The sequence below is a fragment of the Dama dama genome, chromosome 6 (genome assembly GCF_033118175.1).
Source record: "Dama dama isolate Ldn47 chromosome 6, ASM3311817v1, whole genome shotgun sequence".
Lineage (NCBI taxonomy): Eukaryota > Metazoa > Chordata > Mammalia > Artiodactyla > Cervidae > Dama > Dama dama.
This window is the reverse complement of record NC_083686.1, coordinates 109,357-132,406: the sequence shown is the minus strand read 5'-3', so window position 1 is coordinate 132,406 and position 23,050 is coordinate 109,357. Positions and strand designations below refer to the sequence as shown.

Below are 23,050 nucleotides of genomic sequence, written 5' to 3'. Positions count from 1 at the left end.
TCCTTCAAGCTAGCCTTCAGCAGTACATGAACTGAGAACTTCCAGATGTACAGGCTGGGTTTAGAAAAGGCAGCGGAACCAGAGATCAAATTGCCAACAATCACTGGATCATGGAGAAAAGCAAGGGAATTCCAAAAACAAACAAACCAACAAAAATAAACACAAAAAAACCCATCTACTTCTCCTTTACTGAGTACACAAAATACTTGGACTCTGTGGATCACAACAAACTGTGGAAAATTCCACAGATGAGAGATGCGAGTACGACCTTACTCGCCTCCTGAGAAACCGGGACTGGTTCAAAATTGGGAAAGGAGTACGCCAAGGCCATATATTGTCACCTGCTTATTTAACTTCCATGTAGAGTACATCATGTGAAATGCCCGACTGGATGAATCACAAGCTGGAATCAAGACTGCCAGGAGAAATATCAATAATCTCAGATATGCAGATGATATCACTCTAATGGCAGAAAGTGAAGAGGAACTAAAGAGCCTCTTGATGAGGGTGAAAGAGAGTGAAAAAGCTGGCTTGAAATTCAACATTAAAAAAACTAAGATCATGACATCCAGTCCCATCACTTTATGGCAAATAGAAGGGGAAAAACTGTACACGGTGGCAGATTTTATTTTCTTGGGCTCCAAAATCACTGCAGACAGTGATTTTGCCAACAAATGTCCATATAGTCAGAGATGTGGTTTTTCCATTAGTCCTGTATGGATATGAGAATTGGACCATAAAGAAGACTGAGCGCCAAAGAATTGATGCTTTCGAACTGTGGTGCTGGAGAAGACTTCTGAGAGTCCCTTGGACAGAAAGGAGATCAGACCAGTCAATCCTAAAGGAAATCAACCCTGAATATTTGCTGGAGGGACTGATGCTGAAGCGCCAATACTTTGGCCACCTGATGCAAAGAGCCAACTCATTAGAAAAGACTCTGATGCTGGGAAAGATTGAAGGCAAAAGGAGAAGGGGGCAGCAGAGGATGAGATGGTTAGATAGCATCACTGACTCAACAGACATGAATCTGAGCAAACCCTGGGAGATAGTCTAGGACAGATGAGCCTGGTGTGTTGCAGTCCACAGGGTTGAAAAGAGTCGGGCATGACTTAGTGACTTAAAAAACAAGTTCCCCTCTCGCACACTCAGCCATGAGTACCAGGAAGGGTACCCACCCAATTGGGCGCTCCATCGAAAAGTCCCATGCCAGGGACAAACTGAAAACAGGGAAGGCCAACATCATAGCTCTCTGAGGCTTCAATGCAGTTTGTAGAAAGACAGAACAGAAAACTTAGAAATGAAGTCTGGGGCATGGGACGATTGCGGCAGACCTCTGTGAGCTCCCACATATTCCTGGAATCTGGAAGGCTGCATGCATACAGGGGGTGAGCATACACTCAGGAGAGAACAGAGAGAACTGTTTGGATAACAGAGAGAGCTATCTGTTCCTTCCAGCTGTTTGAGACTTGCTCAGACAGACAGTAAGAGTTAGGGAGATGCATAAACTACCTGAAGATGAGTGTGTGGCCCAAACCATACACAGGTGCTTTTGCAAAGGGCAGAGGCCATATCACAGGTGTGTTTAAGCACAACCTCTGACCAGTCACTGGGTCACCACTCAGCCATGCTCACCTGGCTGCCCCTCAGGAAGACTAGCTTTAAAAAACAAACAAGAGCAAAGACCTCAATGAGTGTACATCTCAGGATCTCATGAGAAACAGACTCTAGAACTAGCTTTAGCAAGCCAACAAAACAACAGTGACAACCGCCACCACTCCTGGGATGGGGATCAGAACTCAGAGTTGAGATGGGAGTTACACAGATGTATATAGCTGTTAAATCTCATCAAATTATTATACTGTACTATATGAAAATTCTATCTCAATGAGGTTATGTTTTAAAACTTGATCTTTTCACCCCAAAAATCTGCTCTCTAAAGTCAACCAGTTACTTTGGATGAATATCTTTTCATCCTTTTGTTCTGTATGTGTATAATCACAAATATATAAAGTACACATCTTATCAAAATGGTTAACTACATAATTCCACAACTTGCTTTTTTCACTTAATAACATCACAAACCTCTTTCAGCAGAAAGCATACAGGTATTTCAGCTTTTTTTTTTTTTTTTAACAGCTACAGTACTCCAGAGTTTGGATGTACAGTATATTTATCCAAGACTGATTTAATGACCACTGCTTTTAAAAAGCTTCCAGTTTGGAAGTGCCGTTGGACCTCCGGTGTGAAGGCATAGTGTCGTCTAGGTGAGGCAAAGTGGGGCTTTCCAGAGTGAAACACAGCAAACTGTGAGAATCCACCATGAAAGGGGGTGGCACACATGGGGAATGTGTGCTCTGCTGGATAAAAGACACAGGACGGGGAAATGGGTTTAGATGAGGGTGAAGAGAGAACAAAGGCAGGACCACGCACCCTGAGGCCTGAGGGAGGAGGCAGAGTGTGAGCCGCTGGGGGCTGTCGGGAGTAGAGCAGAGTGACCTGTCTGTTCGGACAGGTTCTGGGTGAAAAGAGGTGCTGGCAAGGGTTTTCCAGCCCAAGGTTTCACAGGCTGAGACCACAGGAGACTGGACAAGGGTGGGAGTAGTCCAGGCTGCGTCTAATTCAGTCACACGAACAGTGTAAAGAGATCTGTTCACCTCATTTCTTGTGAAGAGTGCTATAATTAACCTTTCAATGTTTACAGTATGCTAGACAGATTGTTTAGTTGCCTTTGTTCTGATTACTAGTAGAGTTAAGAATCTTTTCATGTGCTTATGGCCATTTCAGTTTCTTCCTATGTGGATTTCTTTATATCCTTTGTCCAGTTGCCACCAGACTGTTGCCTCTGATCAGATCCTCCTTACATATTATGGGATTTACATCTTGTTTGCTGTGTTAACTGTAAATAAGTTTCCTCATTTATCGTCAGTGGACTTTTGTTTACAATGTCTTCCACCACTTACGGTCGAATCTGTCCATTCCTTCCTCTGGGCTTTCATAAGACACTTCCCTCCTCCTCCCACTAGTTTGAGTTCACACTGACATTTTCAAGAAGGGCAGGGACTAGCTGGTATCCCCTTCAACCCAGGACACATGCAGGCAGCAACCAAGTTATAGCTGAGAGCCTAGGAACTTGTGAGCGCCTGTCTGTTAGCTTCTTGGAGGCTTTCCTGGGGCTGCTGTGGTCTTGGGAACAGTAGTTTCTTGTCTTCTGAGAATTAAGGAGGGCTCTGCAGAGACTACTGAAAGAGAATCTGACCTGGTCACATCATTCTGCAATATCACTGTAGAACCCATGTGACCAGCAGAGGCTCTGGAAGCAGACAAACACAGGCTTATGCTCGGCTTCTAACATCAGCTGTGAGATTTTTACCACTTCAAGCCCGCTTCCTCACCTGGGAAATGAAGAGAGTGGCACCGACATCATGGAGCCTCATCCTCGGGCTGTGGTCAGAGGGCAGAAAACAGTGCCTGCACCACCGGCATGCTGCAGCCAGTGGTAACTGCTCATTATTACAACTATAAATTCCCCCAAAAGGAAAGGCATTCATAAATTAGTTACAATGTTTTAGAAGGAAGTTACTGTATAATCTTGGCTTCCCTGATAGCTCATTTGGTAAAAAAATCTGCCTGCAATGCAGGAGATCCTGGTTTGATTAATGGGTTGGGAAGATCCCCTGGAAAACAGAAAGGCTACGTACTCCAGTATTCTGGCCTAGAGAATTCCATGGAACAGTATGGTCCATGGGGTCACAAAGAGTCAGACACGACTGACCTATTTTTACTTTCACTTACTGTATAATCTTAACACAGAATACAAGTTGAACATGCTACTAGAGACATCAGTCTTGAAATTTTAAAACTGTGTTTCATGACAATTGTATCAGCACCTCCAGATGAACTAAGTCCCTTCCCTAAGTGGAAGCAGGACAGGGGACACACTTTTTAGTGTGTGCCTTACCTGATCCTATCAAATTCCAGAGCTGTAAAATCCTAACTCCAGGATGGAGTTCCTGTATACCAGTTCCTCACTGGTGAAGAATGAGGAGCAAGAACCTACAAGGACCCAACACAAAACACTGGTTTGGTGAAATGAAACAAACTGGAGATAGGAGGACCACAGTGGTCAGTGTGCAGGACTGAACAGAACCTAGAGCAGGCATGCTCACATGCTTTTTCTTACAAAACTGCCCAGATTCCTAATAACACTTTTCCTATCAAAATGACGGAGGAATGAGTTCCTTCCACACTTCTGCTGATAGAACAGACAGAGAATCAATCATCCTGATGGTCATGAGCCTGGATGCCTTTCTTCTAGCTTCCACAGGACTGTTCAGCAGAATGACTCAGCTCACCGAGAAGTTGTTCCTGAGCAACCTGACTACAGGGGGCCTCTGCCACTGCCCATCACTCTCTTCATGTTCTCCTCCTCAATTTCCTCCGTAGCACTAACCACTTACTGAAACTGTTCTGACTATTTATTTGTATACTTACATATTTTCTGTCCCCTCAATTAGAAAGTAAGCTTCATGAGTATAGGATAGTTGTTGTCTTGTTTTTCACTGAATCCCTCTTATCTAGAACAGCATGCAATACATAGCAGATGCTCAATAAATACTGCTGAATGAAGGACAAACCACATCCGAAAGTGGCAGAGAGAGTGGGACACTCAAGAAAAAGTCTTTTATTAAGATGCAGCATTAACCCCTTCAACCCCAGACTGTTTTACTCATCCAGGAGTCATTTCTTACTAATGCTGCCCCCAAGCTTTAAATCAAAAAGTGACTCCTTCTCAACAAATAATAAGGTGTCACATGATCATCCACAGATGTAAAGCTCAGCTAGAGACTTCTACACCATACTGGCCTGCAGTATATTCACAAACTTTTAAGTGCCTGTCCTTTTCTGATCCCACGTCTTTACTCATCCTTCAGATCCTTCAGATCCAAGCATGAATGTAATTTCCTCAGACAGGCTTTTCTGAACCACCCCAATCTAAACTGAGCCCCTAGCTGGCACTGAACATCACACCCTGTTCTTTTTGATTATGCATTAATCACATTTTGTAATTGCACATTTACTTATATGTTCATTTCTTTAATGGCTAGCCCTCTCATTACAGACTGAAAGTTCCATGAAGGCAGAGATAGTATTTTAAGAAAAAAAGTTTTTGAGCCAATAAAGCTTTACTCTTTTCTTTCTCCATAGTTCTTGAGTAAAGTCTCGCCCACTAGGCTGAACACCTGAAGGTGGTTTATACAGTAAAAACAAATATATCTGCTGAGAACAGAGCATGTTGATTTGGTCACTGTATATACTAAAATATTGGATGAGTCATTTAACTTATTTGAGTTTGCTTCCTCATCCATAAAATCAAGAGGTTGAACTAGATAACCCTAGAGGCTCCTCTCAGAATTCTAACTGACTCACTGATAATTAAAAACAGCAGGATAGCAAAGAAGATGGTATTTCCTGGATTAGACTGGCTGAGAAGATCTGGCTCTAAATCCCTTATGCTTCCCATGAAGCATGAGCTCTGGCTACCTGACAGAGGGCATAAATCATGAGTCTCAGTTCCAGTCTATCTGGAAGGCTTCTTCAGCATTCTACTGCCCCAGCCAGGAAGACAGCACCAAAGTAGTTTCCACTTAGCTAAAACTGGGACTCCAAGTAAAAGACAATAGAACATTCTTCTAAAGCTATGAAAGAGCCCAACCATGATCTATAATATATTAAGTCAAACTGTTTACCTTGATTCGAGGCATAGTAACTGTAGGTGGCTTTGCTTCAGCCACAAAACTGAGAGATGATCCCTTTTCCACAAGATAAGTTGTGTAGGGCATAAATTTCACACCCTTTGACCCAAACACAAAATCATCTCTCAAGGCGTCTATCAGCATAATAACAACTTTACTGAAGAGAGGTGGTGGAAGCTCGGTCCAGTTGGAACTGGCTCCTAAAGTGTTTGAAAAAGAAAAAGGAAATTGAATTTTAAACTCTTTTTTAGTATCCAGGAAATTTATAATCTGGTTTCTCCCTACTTCTCCAGCACATACTCTGTCACATCTACACATCCTGACCCAAAGGAAAGGGCCTGTTCTTGGGAAACAACGCTGGGGTCAGAGGGTGGGTAACAAGTAAGCCCAGGGGCCCCCGTATTAAGGAGAGAACTATCCTTAGCATTGTGGGGTGTACTGACACTGGGGAGTTCCTTCTTGCGAGTCCTACAATGGGATATCAGGGAGCTTGATATAAAACAGCGCTGCAGGAAACGGATGAGCGAGCATTTACAAACTGTCTTTCCATAGTTACCAGCTAGTATTGTGTGGATTTGGTCCAAAACGCGAGTTCTTTTACCTAATATTTATTGCTGGGTATATTATGTATTATTGAGGGTTCTACGCAGGGAGGTCTTCACTGGAAAAAACGGGCCCCTGGACGAATGCCACAGAAGAAAACAGGAGAGGTCGCAGGAATCTTACCTGCTGTGTCTTACTGAGCAAAAAGGATGCCTGGAACAGGGAGTGGCCCAAACATCTGCTCAGGGAAGGGGGTTGGGGTTCACTGGATGAGTACAGCTGGGGAGAATCTTACTTTTTACGGGTACAGAGAGCTTACTTTGCGGTGATCAGGGACGAAGATCTTAGTGGGGCAGGTAGTGGTGCTGGCCACAAAGTTGCTGGATACAGAAGAGGAAGCTGGAGCGGCAAGAAGGGGACCCTAGGAGGTTGGGATCAGAATGGAAGAGACCCCGCGGGAGTCCCGGGAGCAGAACCGCTGGGGGGAGGGTGGCACAGTCGTACCAGCAGAGGGTTCGGGCGCCGGGGACTCTGCTTGCCGCTCCGCTCCGGAAAAGACGGGAGTCGGGAAGAAGCCCCGGAGGAAGAGCGCGACGCCGAGCACCTCGATCACGACGCAGCCGGCAGCGAAGGTCCCGGAGCCCAGCCGCATCGTGCCCACCCTCCGCGCCGAGATCCGGATTCCCGGACACCGGGTCACTTCTCGCCTAGGAGGAGAGGCTCTCGCCTCCACCGCCGCCGAGTAGGCGGGAGCCGAAGCACCCGACAGACTAGCTGCGTCCTTTCCGCGTCCGCCGTCGCGCCGGAAATACGCATCAAGAGTCAGCCGCTTCCGGAGAGGCGGCCCCGGGCTCCAACTGTACTTCCGGTGCACCTGCCTATAAGGCCCCGCCCCTCGGCCGTTTTATACCCTTTGAGCCGCTCCAGGTTGATCCTGTGAAAGAGCTGCACTTAGCGTGCCAGCAAATGGGGAGAGCTCAGCAGTGCCCACAGCGTTGGAAAAGGCCAGTTTTCATTCAAGAAGGGCTATGCCAAAGAATGTTCAAACTGTCGCACAGTTGCCCTCATTTCACATGCTAGCAAGGTAATGCTCAAAAATCCTTCAAGCTAGGCTTCAACAGTATGTGAACCGAGAATTTCCGGATGTACAAGCTGGATTTGGAGAAGGCAGAGGAACCATAGATAACATTGCTAACACCCGTTGGATCATAGAAAAAGCAAGGGAAAACATCTGCTTCACTGACTACGCTAAAGCCTTTGACTGTGTGGAGCAAACAAACTGTGGAAAATTCTTAAAGAGATGGGATTATCAGACCACCTTACCTGCTTCCTGAGAAATCTGTATGCAAGTAAAGAAGCAACAGTTAGAACCGGACATGAAACAATGAACTGGTTCCAAATTGGGAAAGTGCAGTTCAGTTCAGTCGCTCAGTCATGTCTGAGTCTTTGTGACCCCATGGACTGCAGCATGCCAGGCTTTCCTGTCCATCACCAACTCCCAGAGCTTGCTTAAACTCATGTCCATTGAGTCGGTGATGCCATCCAACCATCTCATCCTCTGTCATCCTCTTCTCCTCCTGCCTTCAGTCTTTCCCAGCATCAGGGACTTTTCCAGTGAGTCATTTCTTAGCATCTGGTGGCCAAAGTATTGGAGCTTCAGCTTCAGGATCAGTCCTTCCAAAGAATATTCAGAGTTGATTTCCTTTAGGATTGACTGATTTGATCTCCTTATAGTCCAAGGGACTCTCAAGAGTCTTCAACACCACAGTTCAAAAGCATCAATTCTTTGGTGCTCAGCTTTCTTTATAGTCCAACTCTCACATTCATACATGACTACTGGAAATATCATAGCTTTGACTAGATGGACCTTTGTTGGCAAAGTAATGTCTCTACTTTCAATGAGACATCAATGACGTCTAGATTTGTCATAGCTTTTCTTCCAAGGAGAAAGTGTCTTTTGCCCCTCCTATTGTTTTGTTGGGGCTTCTCCATTGCCCTTGGATGTGGGGTATCTTTTTTTTTGGTGGGATCCAACATTCTCCTGTCAATGGTGGTTCAGCAGTGAGTTGCAATTTTGGAGTTCTCCCAGGAGATGAGCGCATGTCTTTCTACTCCGTCATCTTTATATCATGCCATATCGGGAAAGGAGGACATCAAGGCTGTATATTGTTGCCTGTTTATTTAACTTATATGCGGAGTACATCATGCGAAGTGCCGAGCTGGATGAAGCACAAGCTGGAATCAAGGTTTCTGGGAGAAATATCAATAATCTCAGATATGCAGATGACACCACCCTTATGGCAGGAAGTGAAGAAGAACTAAAGAGCCTCTTGATGAAGGTCAAAGAGGAGTGTGAAAAAGCTGACTTAAAACTCAATATTCAGAAAACTAAGATCCTGGCATCCTGTCCCATCACTTCATGGCAAACAGATGGGGGAAACAATGGAAACAGTGAGGAACTTAATTTTCTTAGGCTCCAAGATCACTGCAGATGGTGACTGCAGCCATGAAGTTAAAAGATGCTTGTTCCTTGGAAGAGAAGCTGTGAGAAATGTAGATAGCATATTAAAAAACAGAGACATTATTTTGCTAACAAAGATACATATGGTCAATGCTATGGTTTTCCCACTGGTTGTGTATGGATGTGAAAACTGGACAATAAAAAAGACTGAGTGCTGAAGAATGATGCCTTCAAACTGTGGTGTTGGAGAAGGCTCTTGAGAATCCCATAGACAGCAAGGAGATCAAGCCAGTCCCTTGGACAGCAAGGAGATCAAATCCTAAAAGAAACCAACCCTGAACATTCACTGGAAGGATTGATGCTGAAGCTGAAGTTACACTACTCTGGCCACCAATGCCAAGAACTGACTCATTGTAAAAGACCTTGATGCTGGGAAAGATTGAAGGTAGGAGGAGAAGGGGACGACAGAGGATGAGATGGTTGGATAGCATCACTGCCTCAATGGAGATGAATTTGAGCAAGCTCCAGGAGATAGTGAAGGATAGGAAAGCCTGGCGTGCTGCAGTCCATGGGGTCACAAAGAGCTACAGAGATGGCCAAGGGACATGCTGGCTTCTCTTAGCCAAGGGCCGTGTCTGTGGCAGGAGGTCCTGGGCAGTCACCCTCCATCTCAGATCAGGCAAGACTGGTAGGAGGTATGTCCAGCTCCACAGGCCCTCAATTTCCCGGCAGGCTGAGGAGTCTATCCCCAGACAAAACCAAGGCCCTTCTCCCTGAAGGCAACCCAGGGACCATTGTTTAAAGGAGCCCGTGTCTGATCACCTTCCTAGGAGCATACAGAGGCCACCACACATCCACCCCTGAGTGACCCACACATTACAGATGAGGCTGCCTGCCTCTGATGTTCCCATCCTGCAGGCTCCTGCCTGGCCCTCTTGAGATCCATCATTCCCAGAGTGCTGTGGCTACTGCCCCTTGGTCTCTTCCACCTCTGCCTGTCCATCTGTCTTCCCTGAATCAGGACACTGCTCCTCCCCACAATGCTCCTGGATTCCCGCCTTGGAGCTTGCCCCTGTGAACTGTGTCGACCATCAGCATTTGTCACCCCAAAGAGGCCCCTAGGAAGATGAATGAACCTCGTGTACAGGTGGGTCACTGCCGAGCTGTCTGGGTTGAGATGAGGTCACTTGATGAGCCATGTTCAGTGTGTGTGTGTGTGTGTGTGTGTGTGTGTGTGAGGGGTCTTCACAAGGGGAAGTTTGGACACAGACACATGGCAGACAAAGTGATGTGACAGCAGCAGTGGAGATGGGGTGATGGAACCCCAGGAGCTGGGAGGGTCATGGAACTGACCATCCTTAGAACCCGCAGGAAGAGTGGGCCCCTTACACTTTTGACTTCAGGCTCCAGGACTAAGAGTAAGTGTGTCTGTCATGTTCCAGCCCCTCATCTAGTATGATGTGGGGTCCTGGGGTGGGAGAGTGGGTCCTGTGCTTCTTGAAATCCAGGACCATCTCTGGCTGCCTCCTCTCTGAGCACAAGCCCCACTCTTCCTTGGGGAGAGAAACCTGGGACCCAGAATTCCTGCACCTTGCACATCCCTGTCATTGCCATCTGCCCCTGTCAGCCCCATCCCCAGGGCATTCCAGGCCCCATCCAGGAGCCACACTGGGAGAGGCTGTAGGCCAACCCCTATCCCACCCCCTGGACTTGAGTGCAGTCACCTGAGAATTGATTTACCAGTCCCCACATGCACCCCCATACCACAGGACAGGTCATAGTTCCTAGTTCGGGGATGTTGAGTGTGGTCCTTGAATCTGGATACAGAAAACCCTTCCCAAGAGACAAGGGCACAGCTGGACCAGGATGTCAGTACTGCTCCCTCCCATCCTCCATGGAGTGAGGCCAGAGCCCCAGTGACACCCAGGGAAGGATGTGACAGCCAGAGGAGTAGAACATCCTTGGACTGGGGCCCAGTCACCAACTCATTCCCCCAGAGAGATGAGTGTTTTCACCAGAGCCTCAAGATGCGACTGTTCCCCCAGCAACATCTAGGCTCAGGGAACCAGCCAGAAGGAAACCCCATTCCAGTGTATCTGATGTTTATAGGCCCAGCCTTGGGGTGGGGGGATAGTGCAGCTTGAAGGAAGATGGATGTGCTCCAGTTCTGGACACTTGCTGTCCAAGCCCATGCATTGCTGTCCCCGCCCCACGCCCAGCCCCCATCCATCTGTGACACTGTCCACCCCTGACCCTGGCTATCATTGTCCTCATCCATCCCTGACCCTGTCCATCCATGTCCCCGTCCATCCCTGACCTTGTCCATCCATGTCCCCGTCCATCCCTGACCCTGTCCATCCCTGACACCGTCCATCCCTGCCCCCATCCATCCGTGTCCACATCCATCCCTGCCCCCATCCATCCCTGACCCCGTCCAGCCTTGTCCACATCCATCCCTGCCCTCCTCCATCCTTGTCTGTTCCATCTCTCTATGGCCTTGTTCCCCTCAGGAAACCCTCTAGGCTCCAAGTGTCCACTTTTCCACCTCAACTGCATCCCTCTGTCCAATTAAATTTGTAGGATTCTTGCCCCAGTGAAGACAGGGCAAATGCCCCACATGGGCGTTTTAGCGTTTATAGACTTGGCTTCCCTTCTCTTCTGGGCTGGGGTCTGGCTGGATCTGATTTGGTTTCCAGCTGCCCTGGGGGTGAAACCAGGCGCCTCCTCACCACAGTCATCCCTAGCTCCACACCTCTTCACACTCTCTGGCTCTTGAACAGTCTTGCACACTGACTGCAAGCTGCCTGAGCAGTCAGGGACAGGCTAACTCCTCTCCTTGGCCGATCAGGAGTCCTACCTACATCACCAGGCAAAACTGGCTGAACCAACAAAGAGACAGATCGGAAGCCTTCCAGGCTTTAAATAATCAGAGGAACTGCTCTTCTCCCTGCCAGAGCTGAGACTGAACTCATTTTTCTAGAGACACCGTGTAGTAGGGGACATTAGCTGGGGGAATCCCACCACAATTTCCTAATCCACGAGGTTCTCTTCTCCCCCGCAGGGTACATGACTCTTCTCCACAGCCAAGAAATACCATTCTGCTGTCACCACTGGCAGACAGCAGCATGCCAGTCTAGAAGATGCTCTTTGTCCCACGCACTGGAGAATCCCTTCCCTAGAGGTGCAAAGGTACTAAGCCTGGGGAAGCTCCTCCAGCTCCCTCAAATTGCATTGGCTGAGACCAGTGGCAGCCTCGTGTCACAAGCTAAGAGAAGCAGAAGACAGCTTTGAAAATTAGTTATTGGAACCACAGACCATAGAATTTAGGCCAAGATAAATAGAGGACTGCAAGCTAAGACAAAATTTTAAAAGGATGCATGGCATCCTTAAAATATAGTCCATATGCCTGGGATACAATTTAAAAGATCACCCATTATACAGAGGATTGAAAGTTAACTTGAATGAGAATCAAAAATTAACTGATATGTAACAGTTTTTTTTTAACTTTCTAGACTTGCTAGACAGCCTCCCTGGAGTAGGAAATGGCAACCCCCTCCAGTATTCTTGCTTGGAGAATCCTGATAGCTTACAGTGAATGGTGAATGGTGCCTCCAGATTCATGGTCTCTGAAGAAAATTTAACTCCAGGACCAAAGACAAGATCTCTGTCACTCAGAGCTTTGTGTGCAAAATTTTACTTAAAGTGACAGGACAGAGAAAGCTTCTGAAATAGACAACAGAAGGGGATAGAAAGGGTAACTGCCTCCCTAGTTTAAGCGGGGGCCTTATCTACTTCTCAATTAGCTGCTGAGAATAGATAAAAAGAATACCTCAAGGTTGTAAGAGTTCCACCAGACCCTTTCCCGAGGCATACATCCTGAGATAACTTTGGCATAAGAGTAGTCAGGGAGAGTGTGTTCTGGGCAACCTCTCTGGGCAAGATCCACTGTTGCTGTGTAGTCAGGGGTACAAGTCTTGAGAAACAGGCTCCCAGGCAAGATCTGTTACAATTATAATCATTAACATAGAGCCTAAGAACAGCCATTCCATGAGTAAGACATTGTGCTGTGTGACCATTACTTTCAGACCTAAAGAAAGGCCAGTTCTAGGGCTAGATACATTGTTGCACAGGGCTTAAGGAAAGGGTGAGGGGGAATATTCACCCCCTCCTTAAAGGGCCTTGGACAGCCTGCCTAAGCTTTAACTCTTTCAATCCCATGGACAGAGGCGCCTTGGAGGGCTACAGTCCATGGGGTCCCAAAGAGTCAGACATGCCTGAAGCAACTTAGCCCAGCGCAGCACAGACAGGCCCAAGAACAGAGTGGAGACGACAGAGGGTGCAATCAGTGAGCTCTGTCTAACTGATCTAACCTGAACAGAAAAAGAAACTAGACTGAAAAATAAATAAATAAACAAAGCTGCAAAGACAATGATAACAAAGAATCTGACCTTTGTGTCATCAAAGTAGACAGAGAGGGGCTGAAAGAGTTTTTAAAAAACAATGGCTGAAAGCTTCCCAAATTTAATGAAGGATATAAATTCACAAGTGCAAAAAACATAAAGGTATAACATGGAGAATCACAAGAAATCTACATATTAAATAAATAAAACTATAATTAAAGAGTGAGTTCAGCAAGGTCACATGATACAGATCAAGACATAAAAATCAATAGCAATGAGCATGTAGAAAATCAAAATTAGAAATGTAATATCATTTATTATTAACATCAGAAAATAAATGAAAGACTTAGGTAGTCTTTAACAGGCTTTAGTTTTAAGTAGAATGATTTCTCCTACTTTATTCATAACCTTAGCAAACATGTACAGGATCTATATACTGAGTTACAAAATTCTGATGAAAGAAATCAAAGATGTAAATAAATGGAAAGATTCACTGTTTTTATCATGTACTGGAAGATTAAACATAATAAAGATAGTTGTATCCAAATTGGTTTATAGGTTTAATGTAATTTCTATTGAGTTAAAGTAAAAGAAAAACTTGTATAAATATAGATAAGTTTATTCTAAAGTTCATATTGCAAAGAAATTAATTAACAGAAACTTTCAGCTAAATAGGATTAGGAGATCAGAAGGGGAGGCTCTCATTCCCTGTGACAACAGCAGAGTCTTACTGGAGGGAAATTCTCCTCCTTCCTGGAATGACTCATCCAATGAAAAGCCATGGACTTTTTGTATACTGAGGCTTCCCAGGTGGCACAGTGGTAAAGAATCCGCCTGCCAATGTAGGAGACACAGGAGACGCTGGTTCAATCCCTGGGTAGGAAAAGTCCCCTGGAGAAGGAAATAGCAACCCTTTCTAGTATTCTTGCCTGGAAAATCCCATGGACAGAGGAGCCTGGCAAGCTACAGTCCACAGAGCTGCAAAGAGTCAGAAATGACTGAGTGTTTACTACAGCCCTCCCCACTTCCTTTTTCCCTCTGAAAAGCATTCTCCTTCCCTTGCCAGGCAGACACTGGCCATAGACGCAGACCCAAACTACAATACTCTGCTGATCCCAAATAAACTCATCTTTGCCAGAGGAATATCTGTTGAACTGTTTACTTCCGGTCTACAAAATATAAACAGACAACTAGCCCTAGAACAGCTAAAATAATCATGAAAAAGAACAAAGAGGTAGGAATCCTCCGACTGAACATTAAGCCCTAATAGCGAGTTACAGTAATGAGGACTGCATGCTATTGGTGGAGGTCTAGTCACATAGATCAGTGGAATAGAATACAGAGTCCAAAAGTAGATTCACACAAATTTGTTGAACTGATATTTTACAAATGTGAAAAAATAATTCATTGGAGAAAGGAGAACATTTCAATGAATGGTGCTGGAGCAGTTGGAGATCCACAGGCAGAAACATAAACCTCAACCTGAGTCTCATACTTCACATAGAAATTCACTCAAAATACATCAGATATGGAAATATAAAATGTAAAACTATTAAAATTTTATTAAAAAATAGGAGAAAAATCTTCAGATCTAGGACTAGGCAAATGATTCTTACATTTGGCAATAATATTCCAATCCATGTAAGGAAAAATTGATAAAATGGACTTCATCAAAACTAAACATTTTTGCTCTGCAAAAGACCCTGTGAAAAGACAGGCTGGGAGAGAAAATTTGCTAATGAGAAATCCGAAAGTAGACAACTATCTGGAATATATAAAGGATTCCCAAAACTCAATAGTGAAAGAAACTGTTGTCCTACAATTTTTATCAAGTTAACATATGCTTAAAAATAAACATGGCAGTAGGCCATTTTAAGGTAAAAGAAAATGAAAATTTTCCCTTAATTCTTTTAGACTTATGAATGATAAAACAAAGATTATAGCCATAATGTGATTTATAACATATAAAGATATACTGCATGTGCCAAATAGAGCACAGAGATGGGAGCAGAGTAAATAGACCCAAATGTTTTCAATGTTTCTACATTAATATGAAATAGTATAATGCTAACTCTATTAGACTGAAAAGTTAAGGATATGAACTGTAAACCAGAAAAACCACTAAAAATTATGTAAATAATTATAGCTAAACATCCAATAGATTAATTAAAAGCCAGACATTTGCAGTATGGATTAAGGGGGGGGGATCCTACATATAGGCATTGAACTTTAAAATAAAGATATAGAAATACTTGAATTAATGGATGGAAAAATATATGAGGGAAACAGCATAACAAAGCTGAAATGGCAATATCAGTATTGGGTAAGATAGTCTTCAAGAAAAAATACTATTGAACATAAATAAGGACATCATAATAATAAAATATTCCACTTTATTTTAAATAAAGATAAATATAAATATACTTCATCTCACACACAAGCAAAAGTAATGCTCAAAATTCTCCAAGCCAGGCTTCAACAGTACGTGAACTGTGAACTTCTAGATGTTCAAGCTGGATTTAGAAAAGGCAGAGGAACCAGAGATCAAATTGCCAACATCTGTTAGGTCATCAAAAAACCATCTATTTCTGCTTCACTGACTACACTAAAGCCTTTGACTATGCAGATCACAGCAAACTGTAGAAAATTCTTAAAGAGATGGGAATACCAGACCACCTGACCTGCCTCCTGAGAAATCTGTATGCAGGTCAAGAAGCAATAGTTAGAACAGTACATGGAACAACAGACCAGCTCCAAATTGGGAAAGGAGTATAACAAGGCTGTATAGTGTCACCTTGTTTATCTAACTTACATGCAGAGTACATCATGTGAAATGCTGGGCTAGATGAAGCACAATCTGAAATCAAGATTACAGGGGAAAATATCAATAAAATAACCTCAGATATGCAAATGACACTACCCTTATGGCAGAAAGTGAAGAGGAGCTAAAGAGACTCTAGATGAGGGTGAAAGAGGAGAGTGAAAAAGCTGGCTTAAAACTCAACATTCAAAAAACCAAGATCATGGCATCCAGTCCCATCACTTTATGGCAAATAGTTGGGGAAACAGTGGAAACAATGAGAAACTTTATTCTTTTGGGCTTCAAAATCACTGCAGATGGTGACTGCAGTCATGAAATTAAAAGATGCTTGCTCCTAGGAAGAAAAGTTATGACCAACCTAGATGGCGTAATAAAAAGCAGAGACATTACTTTACTGACAAAGGTCCATCTAGTCAAAGCTATGGTTTTTCCAGTAGTCATGTATGGATGTGAGATTTGGATCATAAAAAAAGCTGAGTGCCAAAGAATTGATGCTTTTGAACTGTGGTGTTGGAGAAGACTCTTGAGAGTCCCTTGGACTACAAGGAGATCAAATCACTTCATCCTAAAGGAAATCAGTCCTGAATATTCGTTGGAAGGACTGACACTGAAGCTGAAACTTCAATATTTTGGCCACCTGATGTGAAGAACTGACTCATTAGAAAAGATCCTGATGCTGGGAAAGATTGAAGGCAGGAGGAGAAGGGGACGACAGAGGATGAGATGGTTGGATGGCATCACCAACTCAATGGATATGAGTTTGAGCAAGCTCTGGGAGTTGGTGATGGACAGCGAGGCCTGGCTTGCTGCAGTCCATGGGGTCACAATGAGGTAGACACAACTGAGTGACTGAATTGAAATGATAAATATACAAAGCTGTAACAATCTTCAATACTCCTAAACACATAGCTTCAAAATTTAAGAATTAAAGAAGTAAAAGAAGAACTTGACAGAATTCCCTGGTGGTGCAAGGAAGAATCCACCTGCCAATGCAAGGACATAGGTTTAATGTCTGGTCTGGGAAAATTTCACTTGCTGTAGAGCAACTGGTCCTGTGTGCCACAACTACTGACCCCATGCTCTAGAGCCCACAAGCCATAATTACTGAAGCCCAGACACTTAGAGACTGCACTCTAAGAAATTACCACACTGTGAAGCCCTCACACTGCAACAAGAGAAAGCCTGTGCAAAGCAACAAAGACCCAGTGCAGCCAAACAAACAAACAAAATTTTTAAGAAATAAATAATTTTAAAAAGAAGTGGGAAATTCCCCAATAATGACTGAAAGTTATAAAACCTCTCTCTCAGCAATTGATAGAACAATGAGAATAATATATATATACAAAGGAGCTTCCCAGGTGGTGCAGTGGTAAAGAATCCATCTGCCAATACAGGAGACACAAGAGGGATGGGTTCAATCCCTAGGTTGGGAAGATCCCCTGATATAGGAAATGGCAACCTACTCCAGTGTTCTTATCTGGAAAATTCTGTGCACAGAGGAGACTGGATAACAGTCTGTGGACACAAAGATTTGGACACAAAGAGTCAGATGCAAAGAGTCAGACATGACTGAGCACACATGCATGCATAGACATATATATTGAGGATTTAAAAGATGAACAACACTATTAAACAACTTAGCCTAATTGTTATTTATATTTAACTACACAGGAGAGCTACAGAATACATGTTCTTTCCAATTATTTAGTACAAGATGGGAACATTGCATGCAAAGATGGGTTCGATAAAGGACAGAAATGGTGTGGACCTAACAGAAGCAGAAGATATTAAGAAGAAATGTCAAGAATACACAGAATAACTGTTCAAAAAAGATCTTCACGACCCAGATAATCATGATGGTGTGATCACTCACCTAAAGCCAGACATCCTGGAGTGTGAAGTCAGGTGGGCCTTAGAAAGCGTCACTATGAACAAAGCTAGTGGAGGTGATGGAATTCCAGTAGAGCTATTTCAAATCCTGAAAGATGATGCTGTGAAAGTGCTGCGCTCAATATGCCAGCAAATTTGGAAAACTCAGCAGTGGCCACAGGACTGGAAAAGGTCAGTTTTCATTCCGGTATTGCCAAAGAAAGGTAATCCCAAAGAATGCTCAAACTACCGCACAATTGCACTCATCTCACACACTAGTAAAGTAATGCTCAAAATTCTCCAAGCCAGGCTTCAGCAATACGTGAACCATGAACTTCCAGATGTTCAAGCTGGTTTTAGAAAAGGCAGAGGAACCAGAGGTCAAATTGCCAACATCTGCTGGATCATCGAAAAAGCAAGAGAGTTCCAGAAAAACATCTACTTCTGCTTTATTGACTATTCCAAAGCCTTTGACTGTGTGGATCACAATAAACTGTTGAAAATTCTGAAAGAGATGGGAATAACAGACCACCAGACCCACCTCTTGAGAAATCTATATGCAGGTCAAGAAGCAACAGTTAGAACTGGACATGGACCAACAGACTGGTTCCAAATAGGAAAAGGAGTACCTCAAGGCTGTATATTGTCACCCTGCTTATATAACTTATATGCAGAGTACATCATGAGAAACGCTGGGCTGGAAGAAGCACAGTTGGAATCAAGATTGCCAGGAGAAATAGCAATAACCTCAGATATGCAGATGATACCACCCTTATGGCAGAAAGCGTAGAGAAACTAAAAAGCCTCTTGATGAAAGTGAAAGAGGAGAGTGAAAATGTTGGCTTAAAGCTCAACATTCAGAAAACTAAGATCATGGCATCTGGTCCCATCACTTCATGGGAAATAGATGGAGAAACAGTGTAAGCAGTGTCAGACTTTATTTTCTTGGGCTCCAAAATCACTGCAGATGGTGATTGCAGCCATGAAATTAAAAGACATTTACTCCTTGGAAGGAAAGTTATGACCAACCTAGACAGCATATTAAAAAGCAGAGACAAAAATAAATAAATAAATAAAAAGCAGAGACGTTACTTTGCCAAAAAAGGTCCATCTAGTCAAGGCTATGGTTTTTCCAGTGGTCATGTATGGATGTGAGAGTTGGGCTGTAAGGAAAGCTGAGTGCCAAAACATTGATGCTTTTTAACTATGTTGTTGGAGAAGACTCTTGAGAGTCCCTTGGACTGCAAGGAGATCCAACCAGTCCATCCTAAAGGACATCAGTCCTGGGTGTTCATTGAAAGGACTGATGCTGAGGCTGAAACTCCCATACTTTGGCCACCTGATGCGAAGAGTTGACTCATTGGAAAAGACCCTGATGCTGGGAGGGGTTGGGGGCAGGAGGAGAAGGGGACGACAGAGGATGAGATGGCTGGATGGCATCACCGACTCAATGGACATGGATTTGGGTGGCCTCCGGGAGTTGGTGATGGACAGGGAGGCCTGGCTTGCTGCGATTCATGGAGTCACAAAGAGTCAGACACGACTGAGCAACTGAACTGAACTGAACTGAAACAATATTCTGGGCCATAAAACAAGCTTCAATAAATTTAGAAGAACTGATATCATATAGAGTATACCCCCTGAGCATCATATGATTAAATCATAATAAAATATTTAAAACTGACATATATGTGAAAATTAAACAATGCATTTTACAGTAATGTATAGAAGAAAAATTAATCAAGAGGAAGTAATGAATGACAATAAAAACACAACATATCAAAATTTGTGTGATGTATTATAGTTCTTACAGGAAGTTTTATACTTTATTTATATTAGAAAATTACTTAAAGTCAAGCATTTAAGGTTTCATCTAAGGAAGTTTAAAACATCACTCAAATCTACATAAAGAAAAATATGAATATAAGACGAGAACTTGGTGAAGTATAAACGTCAATGGAAAACATCATAATTAATAAACCTAGCTAGATTTACCAAGAAGAAAAGTAAAGGAAAATTAAATTATGATTATCAGGGATGGCAATAAGTAGGAAAAGTTGACAAATATCTTGAAAATACTACTTATCAAAACTGATACAAGCTACAGCAGAAGATATATATATATAGTCCTGTATCTAATACAAAAATTGAATTTGTTATCAAAAGCATTTCCACAAGCAAATTTCTGGGTTCACTGATGAATTATATAAAACATATGAGGAAGAAATAGCACTGACACTTCAGAAACTCTGAGAGAATATAGGGGGAAGACAGACTTTACAACTGGTTTTATGAAGCCAACATAACTCTTAAAATGAAACCTGATAAAAATATTACCAAAAAATAACACCCTATACCAGTATTTTTCATAAAACCACAAAAGATTTTTAACAAGATATTGGCAAAGTTGATCCAGCAATATGTATGATTTGACTGATTGAGTGAAAGTCACTCAGTTGTGTCCAACCCTTTGTGACCCCATGGACTATATAGTCCATGGAATTCTCCAGGCCAGAATACTGAAGTTGGTAGCAGTTCCCTTCTCGAGGGGATCTTCAAAACCCAGGGATCGAACCCAGGTCTCAGTCATTGCAGGTGAATTCTTTACCAGCTTAGCTACTAGAATAATAAATCTTGATAAAGTACTCACTTTATCTTAAGTATGCAAGATTGGTTTAATATGCATAAGTCATCAATGTAATTCACTGTATTGACACAATAAAAGAAACCCAATATAAGCATTTCAAATAGATTCAGTTCAGTTCAGTCACTCAGTCGTGTCTGACTCTTTGTGACCCCATGGGCTGCAGCGCACCAGGCTTCCCTGTCTATCACCAAATCCCTGAGCCTACTCAAACTCATGTCCATCAGGTCAATGATGCCATCCAACCATCTCATCCTATGTCGTCCCTTTCTCTTCCTGACGTCAATCTTTCCCAGCATCAGGGTATTTTCTAACGAGTCAGTTCTTCCCATCAGGTGGCCAAAGTATTGGAGTTTCAGCTTCAGTATCAGTCTTTCCAGTGAACATTCAGGACTGATTTCCTTTAGGATTTACTGGTTGGATCTCCTTGTAGTCCAAGGGACTCTCAAGAGTCTTCTCCAACACCACAGTTCAAAAGCATCCATTCTTTGGCACTGAACTTTGTTTATGGTCCAAATCTCACATCCATTCATGACTACTGGAAAAACCATAGCTTTGACTAGATGGACCTTTGTCAGTAAAGTAATGTCTCTGCTTTTTACTACACTGTCTAGGTTGGTCATAACTTTTCTTCCAAGGAGCAAGCATCTTTTTAATTTCATGACTGCAGTCACCATCTGCAGTGATTTTGGAGCCCCCCAAAACAGTCTGTTACTGTTTCCATTGTTTCCCCCTATTTGTCATGAAGTGATGGGACCAGATACCATGATCTTAGTTTTCTGAATGTTGAGTTTTAAGCCAGCTTTTTCACTCTCCTCTATCACTTTCATCAAGAGGCTCTTTAGCTCCTCTTCACTTTCTGCCATAAGTGTGGTGTCCTCTGCATATCTGAATTTATTGATATTTCTCCCAGCAATCTTGATTTCAGCATGTGCTTCATCCAGACCAGCATTTTGCATGATGTCTTCTGCATATAAGTTAGATAAGCAGGGTGACAATATACAGCCTTGACTTACTCCATTCCTGATTTGGAACCAGTCTGTTGTTCCATGTACTGTTCTAACTGTTGCTTCTTGACTTGCATATAGATTTCTCAGGAGGCAGGTCAGGTGGTCTAGTATTCCCATCTCTTTCAGAATTTTCCAGTTTGTTGTGATCCACACAGTCAAAGACTTTTTCATAGTCAATAAAGCAGAAGCAGATGTTTTTCTGGAACTCTTATGCTTTTCTGATGACCCAGTGAATGTTGGCAATTTGATCTCTGGTTCCTCTGCCTTTTCTAAATCCAATTTGAACATCTGGAATTTAATGGTTCACATACTGTTGAAGCCTGGCTTGGAGAATTTTGAGCATTATTTTGCTAGTGTGTGAGATGAGTTCACTTATGCAGTAGTTTGAGCATTCTTTGGCATTGCCTTTCTTTGAGAATGGAATGAAAACTGACCTTTTCCAGTCCTGTGGCCACTGCTGAGTTTTCCAAATTTGCTGGCATATTGAGTGCAGCACTTTCACAGCATCACCTTTTAGGATTTGAAATAGCTCAACTGGAATTCCATCACCTCTACTAGCTTTGTTCGTAATGAGGTTTCCTAAGGCCCACTTGACTTCACATTCCAGGATGTCTGGCTTTAGGTGAGTGATCACACCATCATGATTATCTGGGTCATGAAGATCTTTTTTGTATAGTTCTGTGTATTCTTGCCACCTCTTCTTAATATCTTCTGTTTCTGTTAGGGTCCATACGATTTCTGTCCTTTATTGTGCCCATCTTTGCGTGAAATGTTCCCTTGGTATCTTTAATTTTCCATTGTGTTGTTTTCCTCTATTTCTTTGCATTGATACTGAGGAAGACTTTCTTATCTCTACTTGCTATTCTTCGGAACTCTGCATTCAAATGGGTGTATCTTTCCTTTTCTCCTTGCCTTTTGCTTCTCTTCTTTACCCAGCTCTTTGTAAGGCCTCCTCAGACAACCATTTTGCCTTTTTTTGCATTTCTTTTCTTGAGGATGGTCTTGATCCCTGCCTTCTGTACAATGTCATGCGCCTCCATCCATAGTTCTCCAGACACTTTGTCTATCAGATCTAATCCCTTGAATCTATTTGTCACTTCCACTGTATAATCGTAAGTGATTTGATTTAAGCCACACCTGAATGGTCTAGTGGTTTTCCCTACTTTCTTCAATTTAAATCTGGATTTGGCTATAAGGAGTTCATGGTGTGAGCCACAGTCAACTCCTGGTCTTGTTTTTCCTGGCTGTATAGAGCTTCTACATCTTTGTTGCAAAGAATATAATCAATCTGATTTTGGTATTGGCCATCTGGTGATATCCATGTGTAGAGTCGTCTCTTGTGTTGTTGGAAGAGGGTGTTTACAAACAATCATTTGACAAAAGTCATCAATCATCTGTGATAACTCTCAATATATAAGGAATAGTAAGAAGCTTTCTTAGCCTGATAAAGGGCATATGAAAAAGCTATTTAATGATAGAATATTGAGTGCTTTTCCCCTAGGAGCTGAAAAAAAAAAGCAAGGTGTCCAGTCCTACCATTTCTATTGAA

The 23,050-nt window shown here is 43.1% G+C and overlaps 1 protein-coding gene across 12 annotated transcripts in view; it reads right to left on the bottom strand.

Annotated features, from left to right (window-relative positions):
- Positions 1–7,093, bottom strand: part of PIGG (phosphatidylinositol glycan anchor biosynthesis class G (EMM blood group)) — a 43,721-nt gene extending 36,628 nt beyond the window's left edge. For 11 of the 12 annotated variants that reach the window (XR_009693358.1, XM_061145289.1, XM_061145288.1 and 8 more), the window contains exons 1-2: positions 6,801–7,093; positions 5,748–5,953 (exon numbers count right to left, since the gene is read on the bottom strand). Coding sequence is in view for 11 of the 12 variants with exons in the window: in XM_061145289.1 (XP_061001272.1) it covers positions 5,748–5,953; positions 6,801–6,948 (354 nt within the window). In the remaining variant the exon portion in view is untranslated. Of the gene's footprint in view, positions 1–5,747; positions 5,954–6,615; positions 6,777–6,800 lie in introns of those variants that run through there. The other variant, XM_061145292.1, reaches the window with a different exon arrangement.
- Between the last annotated feature and the right edge of the window lie 15,957 nt (positions 7,094–23,050).